The sequence below is a fragment of the Aedes albopictus genome, chromosome 2 (assembly GCF_035046485.1).
Source record: "Aedes albopictus strain Foshan chromosome 2, AalbF5, whole genome shotgun sequence".
In the NCBI taxonomy this organism is placed as follows: Eukaryota; Metazoa; Arthropoda; class Insecta; order Diptera; family Culicidae; genus Aedes; species Aedes albopictus.
The window spans coordinates 23,834,711-23,852,412 of NC_085137.1; the positions used below are offsets into that span (position 1 = coordinate 23,834,711).

At 36.9% G+C, this 17,702-nt stretch overlaps 2 protein-coding genes across 2 annotated transcripts in view; one reads left to right on the plus strand and one right to left on the minus strand.

Annotated features, from left to right (window-relative positions):
* The window catches only part of LOC109429628 (klarsicht protein), an 833,281-nt gene that overhangs the window by 246,629 nt on the left and 568,950 nt on the right, over positions 1–17,702 (plus strand). The gene's annotated exons all lie outside the window — the stretch shown is intronic.
* On the minus strand, positions 2,657–4,015 carry LOC109623406 (odorant receptor 63a-like). Its single transcript, XM_062849313.1, has 3 exons — positions 3,137–4,015; positions 2,979–3,077; positions 2,657–2,923 (listed from the first exon to the last, which is right to left on the minus strand). Exons 1-3 carry the CDS (start codon positions 3,992–3,994, stop codon positions 2,717–2,719), a joined length of 1,164 nt encoding a protein of 387 aa, XP_062705297.1. The 5' UTR covers positions 3,995–4,015; the 3' UTR covers positions 2,657–2,716.

A 17,702-nucleotide genomic window follows, 5' to 3' on the forward strand; every position in this document is an offset into this window, starting at 1 on the left:
AGAAACTTTTGGAGGATTTTAAGAAAGAATACCTGAAAGATTACTAGACTAAACATCTGGGAGATTCCCAGGAAACGCAGTAAGAAATCAGGGAGAATTATGCTTATTATATTATCTTTATTAACGAGATTTTCAGCCCAAGGCTAGTAATCATGGGGAAATAACAAAGATGAAAGATAGAATCCTCTTGGAAAATCTCTTGGAAGTATTCATAATAAAAGTTCCAGTAGGTGTAGGTGTTTCTACTGCGCATAAATCCCAAAACAAAGCCCTGTAAGAATCCTTCATAGAAATTTTTGGATGGAGGATATTCCAGCGAAAAATATCATATGTAACTATTTAAAGAACCCAAGAAAGAACTTCTAATGAAATTCTAGAAAAAAATTGAAGGAATCCCAGAAAGAAATTCTGGAGGAACCCCAGAAAAAAACCTCTGAAGAAATACCAGAAAAAAATTCTGGAGGGATTTCATAAAGTAATCTTGGAAGAATTCCCGTAGTAAATTCTGAAGAAACGGAGAAACTCCTATATTTCAAAAGTAAAATCTTGGTGAATCTCCAAATCAACTCTTTGGTGAATTTCAACAGGATGTCTAGATTAGATTCCAGAATGATTTTCTAAGCTCACCTTTTGCATTAGGGCTATTCTAGACCCAAACCGTACACTACGTCCAATTCCTGGTTGAATATTTGAAGGGATCCCCAAAGAAACTCCAGGAGAAACTTGAAAAGAGACATCTGGGTTGATCCGAGAAAGAATTTCTGAAGAAATCATAAGGAGAGCCTCTTTTCTCTAAAAACTCTCATCTAATTCCAAAAGATAAACAAGCGACATGGTACAGGGTTACCTAGAAGAATTCTGAAGGAACTTCTTGGGGAATCCAATATTCTGGAGAAGTTACAAGTGATTGCTTAGAAAAATTCCTGGAGATTTCCTAAAAGTATCCTAGACGAAACTTGAATCTGTGAAGATGATACTCGTGGAGAAATGCCTTCCGGAAGGAAGTAAACATATCCTTTTTTGTTAGGATATCGAAACGCTCCTGGAGATTAATCATTCCTGGAAGTATGTCATATTTTAAAACGTCGATCCGGGTACTGGAACTGTAATATGTGTCATTCTTGCGTTCAACGAATATGAATTTCCAAAAATATGGTCACAAATGTGGTGAAAAACTGTTATTTGAACTGTGCAACCAAGATGTTCTAAACGACATCAAAAAACAATGAAATTTAATAGTAAGCAGCATATTTTAACTTTTGTAATGTGTTCTACAGTAAACATTCCAATTCCTATTAAAATGTTGCAAAATATTTTGTCAAAGAAAATTATTCCGTTTTTATCACTATTCCGTTTTTGTCAACTGAAAATCTCGGACCGTGTTGATAAAAACGGAACATACCTGTATATGTATAATATGTGTAGTATGCACCCTGAAATCGTTGCGGCAGAGGGTTTGAACTTATTTTTGTAAGAAGATTGATTGTAAGGCAAACATTATGTTTACCCATTTAAATCAAGAAACGAAAAATGGCTAAAAACATTCTAAAACATTTTCTTTGTCATCCTCGTCGTATCTTTACGTATGTTTCTGAAGGTCTTATGTTTATCTGCTTTACCGGGGTCTTTCATAGCTTAGTTTGGGAATCCACAATTATAATTCATCACCATACTGACGGCGATAAGATTCGATTACGGTCCCGTTCAACAGTTTTGCTGCATATTTGATTTTTTTTCTTGTATTTTGTACAACACGTATCTCTATGATTACCCCACAATGTATTTTGACAACTTCAGTAACGCTGGAAATGACAGGTCTTAGTTAATACTTGTGGAAGTCTTCATAAAACACATTCTATACAAAAGCTGAACACCAGGTCGTATTCCAGTTGAGCCGTAATGCTAAGAACAGAAAGAAACAGATTTCAAGGCTAGAGTGGAAAGTTGAACATGAATTAACATGAAATAAATGAACATCACACCAATAAACTACCCTGTACAAGGTGCGAACTTTTGCCCCGCAGAGCAGAATGCGAACTTTTGCCCCCCACTATGGGGCAAACGTTCGCATTTGAGTACTTGTATTGAAAATTGTATTACTAAAACTACAAAAGTAACGCGAAAAAATCTAGTACTACGATTTGAATGCAACATGATAGGGACCCGTTTAACGAAGAAAAACGATATTGTTTTCTTTTCGTTTAATTGTTACTTTGTGAAGTCTGTTAGGTGCGAACTTTTGCCCCGCATTACTCTATACTAAACATTATTTTAGTTTTTTTTGTACCTATACAAATGGGCAGATTTTGGGATGTTATGTTACTAGCTTTATTATATTTAACAGTAAAGTTGCTATCAAATGCGAGTACAGTAACAACACTCGAAGTAACATTTTGATGACCAATTAGTCTTGTGAAAGCTTTGAGAACTGTCATAAAACCTAATACCTTTTATTTTGGTTTTCTAATGGTTCTAAGCATCTCTCCCAGCCCTTTTGACGAAAAATTGTTGCTTAAGGTGACAAAGGGTATTATCGGCAAGTTTGTTCTCTTCGTCATGGGGGGTTTTTGTGGGCCAAGTTGCATGAAATTTGGGCATATAACTCTGCTTGGTTGGAAAGGATTTGATGCCAACCAGATCAACAGGTTTCAAATAACCCCCCATGACGAAGAGAACAAAACTGCCGAAAATAAGTTATTCTTATACGTATCTATTCTTAGAATCGATTTGTCAGAAGCAAATAGTACGAGTACGATGCCTGGACCACTATTCCCAGCCGCTCGATGTTCACAAAGTAAAACTTGGCCGCAGTAATCCCGCAAGGCTTTTGGGCTCGTTGTATTATGAAGCGGAGATCGCGTTGCATGTCAGCTGGTTCCAGATACCACTGGTGGTGATAGATGGCACTGCTTACCTTGAGGGCCTGTAACAAAGAAGAAGTTTAATTTCCGGTTGATCTTGTTCACTTAAGTTGTTACGTTTTCACTCAGACGGGTTCCGCTGACGCAGTATACCACCATTTCAACAATAAAGACGACAAACAAGACCACCACATTGAGGGCATTCGGTCCGTAGTTCTTGAAATATAAAGATATTATTATGAGAAATTTCTGAAATTTACGTCTCAACGACTCACCGTTGATAGATACACCGTGAACATGCACCAAATGGCCATACAGTTCAGAATCTGATTGATCATTATGAAAGTGATCGTTTCCTCTAACAGCTCCGTATACTTCAGAGTCATCTTGTGCAGCTCAATGATCCGCCGCAGCTCGTCACGACGCCTTTCGCCGGCCTTCACCTTACCAAGACGATCAATTCTCAAATGCAGTAGTTCGAACAGCTTAGCTCCATACTGAAGTGCCGTCAGGAAAATCGTCCCCTTGATGCAACTCTGGTAAGCTGAACACACTGTCGCTGTACTACAGAGTACGTAGTAGATCAAGTAGTGGACGATATTGCGTCGGATATCCAAGTAGAAATACTGCACTTCCACCAACAAAACGTAACTGCTTCTGTGTTCCGCCGACACAAAAATTGCCATGTACAAGTTCCAGATTATCGGTGGAATGTTGAACAAAATCACCAACATAACAATATATGCGATGTAAACTTTCGCGAAACTATCCATTCGACGATTGAACCCCCGAATCTCTTCCACACACTGCTTCGTTTCGTATCGTTCAAAGATCCCGCCCAAAATCTGAACCATCCGTTCGAAGTTTCGCAGACGAGTCGCAAAAATTCCAACCGCAATACACACATCGCTGAAAAAGTCCATCTCGGCAAGGCTCCGAACCAAGGAATCGAATCCTTCGTTGCCCGAGCCGAGCAGAGCTCTCGGGAGAACAATATTTCCCAACAGCCAACCGACGACGAAGTAGTAGCGCCAAATGCGTTTCCGACTGGTGGTGCTGTGCAAACCGATCCATTTCAACAATTTTAGACCCACTTGAAGCGGTTCCGGTTGGGATGTCTTCTTCAGGAACATTTTGGTTACTGATGAGGTGGATGACGGGCATGAATGGGCTTTTATAGGAGGGACACGCGGATCCTGTTGGTATCCTTGGCAAAGGGGTTTCAACCTGTTGTTAGGCTGTCACTACAGTTCCTAATTGCACGCTTTGCGTTGCGTGGGAATGTTTGCAATAACTACATAATTACACAGTGCGAAATACTTCGTGATTTGGCTCATTTGCTCAATTGTTACTAATTTGTCGATACCATGTATGACAATCCTAAACTTCTTGTTTGGGTCCTAACGAGCGGTTAAAAATAATCCCACTAAATGTAGTTTACATCACATACATCTTGGTCTAAGCACTACCGCTGGGATTAATTCTCGATAATTTTCATGGAATTCTATTAAGATTCCTTTCATGTTTTATCTAGTTATTCCTTCCAATACTCTGACCTCTGATACTGATACTGATCCTCTCAGGATTCTTCCTCCAAGCACTCTTCTAAGAATTTCTCCTGGAATTTCTTCCGGGATTCTTTAAAACCCTCCCGGTATTTTAAAAGGGATTCCTTCCGTGATACTCCCAAGTGTTCCTAACTGGGATTCTACATTGATTTCTCTCCGAATTCTTAGGTATTTTTCAATGTCTCCTGAATGTACAGGAGGTGGCCAAAATGTTTGGGATACACTCAGCGAAGCAAACTACCGAAATTCATCGAAATACCTTATGAAATTTAGCCATAACTGTAAAGTATGGATGCCATAAGAATACCTTATGAAAATTGAACATGCTTATTATGACCTAATTACATAAGATAAACTTATGAAAAGAGCAGAAAAATCACAAAATGACGCAGACTGGAATCGATCCATGAACGTCGAGATCACTGAGCTCGTGCCCAACCCACGCGGCTATCGACGCTTGAAAATATCGTGTTGCTAAATGTGTATAAAAGCCAAACTGTGAGTCGATTCTGCGTCATAGACCGAACTTATGAAAATCGTTCCAGCCGTTATGAATTGTTTAAAGGCCATTTCAAAAGTTAGAGCTTATGATAGTCTTAGGTTTATTTGCCTGAATGTAGGCAACTTTTTTTCTTCCACACAAAAATTCAACATGCTGTAACTTTTCATAGAGTGCATCAAAAAATCTCAAAATTTGACTGTTTATCAACTATCAAAAAATCGTAACTTTTGAACCTTCTTTTTTTTGTTTGAAAGCTTTTGAATTGTAGTTTTCAGGAAAAATACGTTAAAGGGACTAAAATGTAAAGAGTACTATAAAATATGCAAATATATTGGTTTTTTTCACGTTTTCATGGTCTCGGGACCAAAGAGGTACCCTGGTTTTATATTTTTATCAGAAAATTCAGGAAATTCGGCGTAACATATCAAAAAATCAGAATTGTATGTTGTTTTGTTTTTGAAATATGATTTTTTGAATATATTTTAGTACTAGCTAAATTTTAGTACTATTTTAGTACTAGCATATAATTTAGTACTAGCTACTCTTAAATTGCTTGAAATTGCAAATTCTCATAAAACTATGCATAGTATTGCTTTTTAAAGTGATTCCTGGTGGTTTTGGTATCCATAATATTATAAGAAATCAAAATATAATCAAATTTAAAAAAGTGTCTTGTATGGGAAAATTTGACCTTTTATTTTCAAAAAATCATATCTCAAAAACTAAAAAACATACATCTCTGATTTTTTCATATGTTACGCCAAATTTTTGATAAAAATATAAAACCAGGGTACCTCTTTGGTCCCGAGACCATGAAAACGTGAAAAAACTAATATATTTGCATATTTTATAGTACTCTTTACATTTTAACCCCTTTAACGTATTTTTCCTGAAAACTACAATTCAACAGCTTTCAAACAAAAAAAAAGTTTACAATCGGTCAACTGGTTCAAAAGTTACGATTTTTTGAAAATTTTAAGTTTTGAAAAACCTTGATTTTTTGGACCACCCTATATGAAAATTGGTCACCCTAATGACGAAATAAAAAAAATACGGGTCTAATTATTTCCGAAGAACTACAAGCCCACCAAGTTTCACGACAATCGGAGATGCACTATATCGTTTTTCTATGGAATGGCTGTATATGTGCATCATTGGTACAAACTTGGGCTCGATTGAATAATTTTTCGCGAAGTTAGAACCGTTCGGGTAAAACACTATTTCTTAGACAACTCATTTTTGAGCTGTCATATCTCCGAAACCAGTGAACCGAATTTTACCAATGATGCACATATAATAGGCTGACAAACAGTCAAAATTTGAGATTTTTTGATGCACTCTATGAAAAGTTATAGCATGTTGAACTTTTTGTGAGAGAAAAAAAAAAGTTGCCTATCCCAAACATTTTGGCCATCCTCTGTATGTCTTGGACTTCTCCAGAGATTTCATCATAGATTGCTCGCGGGATTCCTTCAGAGTTTCCTCCCTGAATTTCGCTTTTGATTTCTCCTGAGATTCTTTCCGGAATTTCTTTTGGCCCTTTTCCCGGAATTCCTTCAACGATCTTTCCCGAGATTGTCTTTCGGGGTGCATCCTGGGTTTCTTTAGAGATTTCTACTGGGATTCCTTTAGGGATTCGTCAAGGACTCTGTCGATGATTCCTCCAAGAATACTTTGTTCTATTGTTGTTTGGAATATCTCCTGCAGGGATTTCGTTTGGAATACCTCCCGAGATAGCTTCATTGATTCCTCTCATGTTTCTTATTGAATTTCCTTAAGAGAATTCTGGCATTCCAGTAGGGATTCCTCCTGGGTTTCTTTCACGAATAGTTCCTGAGATTCCATCAGGGATTCCTCCACTACTCGTTCTCAGTCCTCTCTGGATTTCTTTTTCTTCCTGGGTCTTCTTCATTTTTTTAAGGATTCCTTCCCGGAATTCATTTTGCCCAGGTTACATTTGCATATTCCACCCTAGATTCATTCATGGAGTCTTGCAAGGATTCTCCTTCCCCCCATTAGGAATTTATCCCGGGATTTCTTTCGGCATTCTTTCACGTTTTCCTCCCAAAATTCGTTTATAAATTCCTGTGTGTATATTACTTGGATTCGTTCAGGGATTCCTATAGATATTCATCCCATTTATTTTTTCTTCTGAAAATCTTTTGGGATTCCTCGTATAATTCCTTCATGGGTTCATTCCTATTCTTTTCCTTCGGGGATTCTTCCAGGAACTTTTCAAGAAATCCTTCTCATATTTTTTACGCCAGGCGAGACTGGATGCATTTCCCATTTTTTTTTTATTATTTTGATTAAATAACGGAACAATATTTTCAAAATAGGGTATGTGTGCCATCAGTCCTCTCACGCTCCCATATTCATCCTATTCGAAAACAAGCGATTACGGCACCTATTGATTCCGTTCTTTTTGTTTTCATGGGTGCTCACTTCTAACAAATAATACAAAAATGAGAAACAAAACAAACAGCGCCTCAATCCTTAGTTTTTCGTAGGATGAAAATGGGAGCCATATGCTTAATAAGGGAAACAATACCCTATCAAAATTGAGTAGATTTGTAGTTCACTGGAAACCAATTCAAATCCAATCCAAATCCAATCCCAATCCAATCCCAATCCAATCCCAATCCAATCCAAATCCAAATCAAAACCAAATCCAATCAGAATCCAATCCAAATCCAATCCAAATACAATTCAAATCCAATTCAAATCCAGTCCAATCCAAATTTGCAGCCCAGAATTAATCCCTGGAGGAATCTCTGGAGGATCCCTAGGATAAGTCCATGGAGGAATTCAGGAGAAAACCATAGAAGAATGCCTCTTGAATTTCCTAGAGGTTTTTTTCTGGAGAAATTCCTGAGAAAAAAATATGCAGGAATTCTTGGAAGAATTTCTGAAGGAATTCCTGGACGAATTGTTCGAGAAATTTGTGGAAAAATATTTACAGCTTCTTGGAGGAATGATTGGAGGAACTCCTCGAGAAATTTCTGAAAGAATTCTTAGAGGGATTTTTGAGGAATATCTGAAGAAATTCATTGATGAATCCCTGGAGGAATTTTTGACGATATTCCTGGAGAAATTCCTGGCGAAATCCATAGATGAAACCCTGGAGAAATTGCTCGAGGAATTCTTAGAGGAATTCCTGGAAGAGCTACGGTAGATTTTTTTTCCTGGAAAAAATCGTGGACGAATTCTTGGGGGAATACCTAGAGGAATTCCTGGAGGAATACCTGGACAAGTTTTAAGAGGATTTTCTGGAGCAATACCTAGAGGAATTCCTGTAGTTATCGCAGGAGAAACTTCTGGAGAAATTTCAGAAAAAAAATCCTCTAGAGCTCCGTGGAGGAATCCCTGGAGGAATTTCTCTAGCAATTCCTGGAAGAGTTCCGGGAGAAATTTCTTTAGTATTTCTGGAGCAATCCCTGCAGAAATTTCTGGAGAAGTCCTGAAGGATTTCCTGCAGCACTGCCTGGAAGAATTCCGGGAGATATTTCTGGAGACTTCCATGGAGATATCCCTGAAGGAATTCCTAGAAGAGTTCCGTGAGAAATTGATTTAGGATTATGTGGAGGATCCGTGGAGGAATTTCTGGAGGAATCCCTTGAGAAATTCCTAGAGGAATCCATGAAGAAATTTCTGAAGGAATTCCTGGAAAAATTCCTGTTGACATTCCTGAAGGAATCCATGGTGGTATTTCTGAAGGTATTCTTGGAAGGGTTCCGGGAGACATTCCTTTAGGATTCTCTAGAGGAATTTTGGCAGAAATTTCTAGAAGATTTTCTGGAGGAATCCCTGGAGCAATTCTTGGAGGTATTTCTGGAGGAATTTTCGAAGAATTTCTGAAGAAATTTATGGATGAATCGTTGAAGGAATTCCTGCAGAAATCCTTGAGAGTTTCCTTTAGAAAATCCAGGAGGAATCCATAGAGGAATTGCTCGAGGAATTTCAGGAGGAATTCCTCGAAGACTTTCGGGAGAAATGGCTTTAGAATTTATTTATTATTATTTATTTGTCTTTATTTAGGAGGCTTTCAATGGTTGGTTCACCTCGGGATTTTAGATTTTTTTGGGGGAATCCATGGAGGAATCCCTGGAGCGAATATTGGATAAATTCTGGCAGACATTCCTAGAGGATTTTTCCTAGAAGAAATTTCTGGAGCAATCCCTGGAGGAATTCATGGAGGTGGTTTTGGAGGAATTTCTGGAGTGTTAACTGGAGGAATTGCTGGAGTATTTACAGAAGGAATTCCAGGAGTATTTATTAGAGGAATTTGTTGAGGAAATTTTGAAGAAATATATGAGGCTCCTTGGAAAAATTCGGGAGGAATGTTTGAAGGAATTGTTCGAGGAATTTCTGAGAGAACTCCTGGAGGAATTTTTTGAGGATATTTTAAGGAATTTATGAAAAACATGAAAAAAAATAATGAATCCTTGGAGGAGTTCCTGGAGAAATTCCTGAAATAAAAATCTGGAGAATTTCCTGGAGGAATCCGTGGAGGGTTCCCAGGAGGAATTCCTCGAAGAATTCCTGGAGGAATTCTTGGAAAAGTTCTGGGAGACATTCCTTCAAGATCCTCTGGAGGTATTCTGGCAGAAATGCGCAGAGGATTTTCTTGAGGAATCCCTGGAGGAATTCCTGAAGGAAATTCTGGAGGATTTTCGAGGGATGTCTCAAGAAATTCATAGATGATTCCCTGGAGGAATACCGAACTTCCTGGAGGAATCCTTAGAGGTATTTTTCGAGGAATTCTAGGAGGAAGTCCTGGAAGAGTTCCGTGAGAAATTTCTTTGGGATTATCTGGAGGAATCCGTGGAGCAATTCCTGGAGGCATCGCTCGAGGAAATATTGGAGGAATTCTGGTAGATATTCCTAAAAAAAATCCTGGAAGAAATTTCAGGAGGAATCTCTGAAGGAATTCCAGGAGTATTTATTGGAGGAATACCTGAAGGATTTTTTGAGGAATTTCTGGAGAAATATATGAGGCTCACCTGAACAATTTCTAGAGGAACAACTGAACTCCTTGATGAATTTCTGAAGGAATACCTGGAAAAATTTTATGACGAAATTCTGAAGAAATTCTGGAGGAATTCCTGAAGAAATGTCAACTCAATCGGTCATAGGAGAACAAAGTTACAGTATGTCAAAGTTGGCCATTTTGTATGAAAATGGGCTTTCACTGGTTGCTATTTTTATATACACAGCTGGTCCTAGCTATAGGGGATGGACAAAATGATCGGGACAGACAAAATTTTAACTGTTCGAAAAACGTTCAACTTGCTGTAACTTTTCGAAAAGTGCATCAAATATTTTCAAAATTTTCACTTGATTAATTGGTTGATTAACTTGTTGAAGTGGGAACTTCGGAATGAATGGGACACGGATAAGTTTCGGGAGTAACTTTATTACGACCACATTGGTGGGAGTATTGTCAAGAACTGACTGTTAGGAAAAATAACATTCCATGGTTGTCAAGGGTGTAACTAACCGCTCGGGGCAGGGGCGATTGCCTACTATCTCAACAAGTGGTCTAAATTTGGAAACGAACGAACTATTTTCCACAAAGATAGAAAGATTCTAAAAACCCGATTTAATCCACCCATGGTGAACAGAACCCTTCTTACACTTATTAAAATTATTCTTGTATTATTCGTAGTAAACATATTTATTTTGTGTGTTTGACCAAAAGTTCCAGAAAATATTGTGGATTTGGCATCTAATGGATTGGTTTCCAAAGTACATAGGGTATATGTATCATTCCTTGGCCTAATTTGTAAGCCGCCTTGACAATTTTGACCATAACTCATGAATTAATAGCACTAGAAATAATATGTTGACCATATTACACACTCTAGGCAATGCATGTTTTACCAATTGGGAGTAAACTAACGTAAATATTCAAGAATTTACTTAATTAAGTTGAAAATATTCGATGCGATGGAATGCAACGTTGGTCTATGGTACAAAACTTGGCCTATTAGTGGATACAACGTTGGCCTATTGCTTTCCATGCACTAGAACCACTTATCTCATTTTTTCAATATTTCCGCTAAAGTGTTATCACTGTTTGTTCACCAATCTTACTTTTAAATTACATTTTCGGAGCCAAATTTTCAAAAACCTTTAAATAAATCACTTAAATTAAAGTTCTTTCTATTAACCCTATTATTGTGTTATATTTTTACAGTCACCGCACACAAAATCTTTTTTCCTGTTCGTTATTTATGGTTCTTACGCAAGCAATCACTTTACTGATGGGCCAAGATTTGGGTACATAGAGAAAAAAATGTCCTCAATATTCGGCCCACATTTAATTTGTTATATAGTTATGATTCGGTAAAAACAAATATACAAGTTCAAAATAGCGTTTTTGACTGTCGCATCAAATGTTCAGTTATTGAAAAGTCAATTCGAAATGTTCCCGAATTATGCCATTTATGATCATGTGTATTGACTACCCACTAAGCCGAAGAATCATGGCGTCTACAAAACATAAACAAAGTGACATTTTCATTCAATTTCAATGCTCCAAAGTGCTGAAATTGATTCGAAATGTTACAGTTGTTTGGCGCATGGCTTTTCCGATATCCAGTTTTGCGTGTTTGTTTGAGTTTTTGGTTTACGTTGAGATAGGCCGAACGTGGGAACTATGCCAACGAAGCATCCCGATACCCTATCATCATGGACCGTGGACCAAACTACCAAAAATGCCAGACACCTTCTAGAATCTTGTATGGAATGTTTAAAAAATAGCTTACATATTCTAGAATATTGTATCTTTTGTTAACTGCCAAAAGATCTTTAATCGATTAACAAATAGATAAGAAAATCAGCAAAACACACTTCGTTTAATATTTCTTAATCAGTCGAATAAATTAGCTCCAAAGTATGTACTTGGTATTCATCATTATGGTGTAAAAGGACAAAAATGATATAGCTAGTTATTGTGGCTACTACAACCTAAATCTGTAAGGATAATTAAAAATATGTTTGTTCGGTTCTTGCACTTTTTCACAATATATTTAAAGCTTTCATTTAACATATTGTTAGTTTTCATAGATTTCCTGTTCATTCGTAATTTGTTATTTATAATTTTATTGAAAATTATAACCTGCTAGTATTCACTTTATATGAGGTCAGCATGATTTATTGAAAAATAATTTCCTTTAGACTGGCCAAAAGCTCATGCAAATATAATAAGGCTGACACAAATTTCGATTTTCTCTTATGTCACCGCCCCCTCGAAAAATTTTGGTTGGAATTCAACATTTTGAGGGGGGACACAAATAAATTTTATGCAATTCTGTATTATAATTTCTATTTTATACAACTAATTTAGATATCATAATGGCCATTTTTTCCGAACTGGTTCATTATGCAACACAAATGAGTTGCATAATGAAAAATAGTTGCATAATGTTCATAATGCAACTCATTTGAGACTTACGACTCGTGCTGAAAAAATCAACTTTTTGCAACTCGTCACATAAATAACTATTACAAGAAATTTAAAAATTTAAGGGTAAAATTAGAGTCGCTCAGAAAATTCCTTAACAAATCCGATGAGTTTAATGATTTTGCCTAATTGTTTGGGTATTTTTTCGTCAAAAGCATTTATTATTTATCATCCCCCCCCCTTGACGAGTCAACGAGCACTGTGACAAAAGAAGAAAATGAGATTTGTTCCGGCCTAATAATAATGATAAAAAGGAATTTATTGAAATACTCTTGGAAAGATATCAACAACCAAATGTCCAATCGATATAAAATTTCAGGGCCTTTTACAAGGATATTGTAGCTTTCATTTGGTGCTTAGAGAACCCAAATCGGTTGACAGACGGCTGAGATATTTATTATGATACACGTGGTCAAAAATCTCTCAAATAGCTAACCTGTATTACTCCCAAGTAGGCTTTAAAAGATATTTCGGTAACCAAATATCCAATCAGCCGGGGCCCGTGGCGCAGTGGCTACACGTTCGCTTCGTAAGCGGATGGTCATGGGTTCGATCCCAGCCCCGGCACTTCGTCAGTTGCTCTTCCTTCCGAGAGCGGCTGGCATTGGCATTTGACCCTCTTCCGAGCTCTCATAGCTCAAACGGACCCGAATAATTGGATATCGGTGAACGGCAACCCATAATGGACGACCCCCAATCGAACTGAAAAAAAAAAACAACAGCCACACAACATTTCATCATCGTGCTCATCATTCTACCAAGGACAGGGTAGAAAAGTGAAAGCAGCACAAAGGCAAACCAGTTCGATATAGTAGAATAAGAATATAATAGATTGCATTTAGGCGCTTTACAAAGTGTAAGTGCAGCCGCCAATTGGAATCGCTCACGTAGTGCCCTAGTGGACAAACGAGCTGTAAAATAGGTTAAGTGGTTAGGAATAAAAAAAAATCCAATCCAAATAAAACTTTATAGCGTTCTACTAGGATGTTGTAGCTTTTATTTGGTGCTAAAGAACCCAAATCGGTTGACAGATGGCTGAGATATTTTATATGATATACTTTGTTAAAAATCTCAAAAAGTTCAGTTGCATAACTCCTAAGTACTCTTCGAATGACCAAATGTCCAATCGAAATACAATTTCAGAGCGTTCTTCTAGGATGTTGCAGCTTTCATTTGGTGCCAAGAGAACTCAAATCGGTTGACAGATTGCTGAGATATTAACACTCGCTGCCCCGTGATCGAAAATAAGTTGTAACTAAATCTTCAAATGGCTATATCTCAGCGATGGCTCAACCGATTTTCATTATTTTTTTTTTCAGATAATTAAACAGAGATCATTCTAGGAATGTTCATTTGGTTGTAAACGAAGACTTGCAGCACTGCTCAAAATCGGGAGTCACTATTAGCAGCGCCACCACGGATTAAGGTGGAAGCATTTATGGTAGTGTGTGTGAATCTTCATACTCGCACCAATACACTCTTACACTTTTATATAAAGGTACCACCTTAGCACAGCAGGCGGCGGTGCCGTCGGTGTCGCATGTCGTTAGTATGGGAAACAACAGAGTTGCATGTCTTCTTGATAAAGTGGTCTTCGTTGTAAACGTTTAAAATATTTCAATAAACATCATAAATCTTAGTGATTCAAATGAATATAGTATAAGATAACTGAATGCGCATCGTAAGTCCAAATAAATAAAAAATGAACATCCCTAGCGCTCCCGGAACAGTGATTTATTGCAATTAAGTTTTCAATTGGCTATACCTCAGCGATGACTCAATCGATTTCCAAAATTATTCTACCAATCTCTTCTCCGAATCTTAAAGTTTCAGATAATTTAATAGAAATTATTTCAGGGGTGTTCAAATTTCCTTTATAACAGTACAATCTCTACAAACGTTATTCGACATGCTCATTTGATTGTGAACGTTCAACATCTTTCAGTAAACATCATAAATCTGCGTTGTTCACATAAATATAGCATAGGACAACTGGATGCATATCAACGGAAACATATTTTGAACATCCCTAGCGCTCCTGGCACAGTGATTACTTGCAATTAAATTTTCAATTGGCTATATCTCAACGATTTTTCATTCGATATTCAAAATTCTTCTACCAATCTCTAGTCCGAATCTTCAAATTTCAAACATTTGAAAAAAAAAAATCATTCTAGTGATGTTCAAATTTCCTTCAGATCAGTGCAACCGATATATTTTTTTCGACATTTCAACCTAGTTGTAAACGTTATAAAAGTTTCCGTTGAAGTAATTGATCTGTGTGTTTCAAATGATAATAGTATTAGATACAATATTTTGAACATCCCTAGCGTTTCAGGCACGCCGATCGGAAATTTGTTGAAACTATATTTGTTATCAGCAATATTTCTGCGATGGCTTAACCGATTTTCCTAATTGTTTTTACTAATATGTTGTTCAAATATTCTAATTTCGAACAATTGAACAAATAATATTTTAGGGGTGTTCGAATTTCTTCCATAGCAATGCAACAGTACGAATTTTTAAGATGATTTTTCTGCAACATTACTAATATGTTGTCCCACATTACTCAACATTACTCAAATTGGGGGGGGTTAAAATTTCTTTCATACCAATGCAAGAGTACGAGTTTTGTTTGCCCATGTTTTCTTTATTGTGAGCGTTCCAAATACTTCCCTAAATATCATAAATCGAAGGGGTTCAAATAAGAACAGCATTGGATTCCCGAATACATCTAGTGAACCTCTCAAAAAAGGGTAAGCATCCTTTTTTTCTTATCTTTATTATCGAGACTTTCAGCCCGAGGCTGGTTCGTCTCCGGTAAGCATCCTTAGTGCACCCGGAATTGCGATTGAAATAAAGCTGGTACAAAACTTTGAATATGCTTCAGCGATGGCTTAACCGATTTTCAAAATTATTTTACTAATACTTTGTTCAAATCTTTTAATTTCAGACAATTGAACAAAAAACTATTCTAGGGGTGTTCAAATTCCCTCCATACCAGTGCAGTATAATATGATTTTTTCTCGACCATTATTTCTTCATTGTGAACGTTTTAAAATTTCAACTTGATTTAAATGTAAATAGTACAAGACTATGGAAAACATGTTGTAAAAGTTATAGAAGAAGATGTTTAACAATCCCTTGATCTGTGTAGATCAAATGAGGTTTGTATTAGATACAATATTTTGAAGATCTCTAGCGCTCCAGACACAGCGAATGGAAATTATTTGAAACTATATTTTCAATCAGCTGTATCTCTGCAATGGCATAACCGATTTTCCTAATTGTTTTTACTAATATATTGTTCAAATATTCTAATTTCGAACAATTGAACAAATAATATTTTAGAGGTGTTTCTTCCATAGCAATGCATCAGTACGAATTTTTAGAATGATTTTTCTGCATTGTGAGCGTTCCAAATACTTCCGCAAACATCATAAATTAACGTGATTCGAATGAAAACAGTATTAGATTCCCAAGTACATTTAATGAACCTCACAGAAAAAGATGTTGAGCATCCCTAGAACTTCCGGAATTGAAATTAAACTGTTACAAAATTTTGAATGCATTTCAGCGATGGCTCATCCGATTTTAGATTTTTTTTTACTAATATGTTGTGCAAATCTTCAGTTTAAGATAATTGAACAAAACATATTCTAGGGGTGTTCAAATAATCTCTAAAACAGTGCAACAGATATTAATTTTTCCGACCATCACAATGAAGAACATTTTTAAAGTTTCCGTAACTATCAAAAATCAACGTTCGCACTCAGAAAAAAAAACACTCAGTGCAAACACAGATTGTTTAGAGTGATCAGTGTTGTTCCTGCATTTTGATGAACCTAAGGTATACCAGCGGATGCCAAAAACCGCTAAAGGGTATCTCATCATATCACATCAGTGAAAATTTCCAACCCTTATATCTGAGGGTTTTGATTACTTAGAGTGTTCGGTAATATTGTTTAGCTGGTCATGGACTTACAGTTGATGGAACGTTTGATTCGAAATTCGACCAATAGGCAGCGCGAGGGAGCTTTACAATTTTAGTTTTTGAATATCTCAGGTTCCTGTTTACTTAAAAAGATGGTTACTTTGGCAAAATGTATGGTAAACTAAGGGCTTGCCGTTTGTTTACCATTTGATGCAAAACTTTGTCACCAGGCTGCGCTAACAACAAATTTACAATAGCTGGCAAATGATTGGAATTTCTTAAAATGTGTTTAACAAGCTGTACAAGCTGTAACCTTTTTCTCTTTTGACATATTTGAGTTAAGCCAAATGGTAATCAAAGACCAACTTATTACTAATAAATGAACAAAATTCCATTCAATTTGGTTCACTTATCCTTAAGATATGATAGTTTTATGAACTGCACTGAAATTATAAATATTTTACTGAACACATTTCAACTTCCGGTAGAGTTAACCAATCAAGCCCAAATTTGTATCATTTGTATCTATCTAGTTCAGGAACTTGTAGTCAAAATTTGAGAATTTTCGATGCACTCAATAAAAAGTTACAGCTTGTTTAACATTTTCTAGCTAATGACTTAATTTAGTATGTTTTTGCAAATTTGCAAATAGCGCTATTTTGTGGCAAAAACTCGAACCAAACCGTAATGCAACTGAAAGTTTTTACTAGATTCAATATAATATATGTGATAAGTTTTAGGTTTACTTTGAAACAATACAAGTGACCATGATGGTACGAGAGTGTAGGCTGTGTACAAGATGTAGGCTGAAATTCACAAAAAAGGAAAACTGACGCGTCAAGCTACTTCGCGAAAGTGTTCACAGTACTTTACCTCCATTTACAAGGCACCCACCCAGCGTGAACATAATGAAAAATGTGCACAATTAAGCTATGATTGCGAAATCTAGTTTTAATTGATTTACGCCTTCGTTTTGCTTGGCGGCATCATTTGTGTCGGCTGACTTAATAATTCATAGTGTTCCACGCCATGCTGCACATGCAACATGATGGACGCCCAGCAGAAATCCGCCTTGCCGTCACATACAATGCTGTACAAAATCAGATCAAACATTTCAATGGAAGTGATTCAACAAGGGTTTTCTCCGTCGCTGCTCCCCCTGACGTGGTGGCCCAGCTTAGAGCCAGCTTTCGGGAAGTGTTGCGCAATTTCACTCTCGATAGGTCCTCATACAGCGCCGGCCGCCGCATAGCAATAATTCATTTCGACGTCATCATCATTGGTCAGCACAATGAAACGACGGCGATGGGACAGCAACACAGCACAGGAAAACGGAAACCACACCACAGTCAGTGGAGCAGCTAGACAG

What these genes read in the sequence shown, in the direction of transcription:
- LOC109623406 (XM_062849313.1), bottom strand. Translation starts at nt 3,994, where the DNA reads ATGTTCCTGAAGAAGACATCCCAACCGGAACCGCTTCAAGTGGGTCTA. An exon ending in TCACGGTGTATCTATCAACG is followed by an intron (nt 3,078 to 3,136) that starts GTGAGTCGTTGA and finishes TTATATTTCAAG; the next exon opens with AACTACGGACCGAATGCCCT. An exon ending in GAACCCGTCTGAGTGAAAAC is followed by an intron (nt 2,924 to 2,978) that starts GTAACAACTTAA and finishes TCTTTGTTACAG; the next exon opens with GCCCTCAAGGTAAGCAGTGC.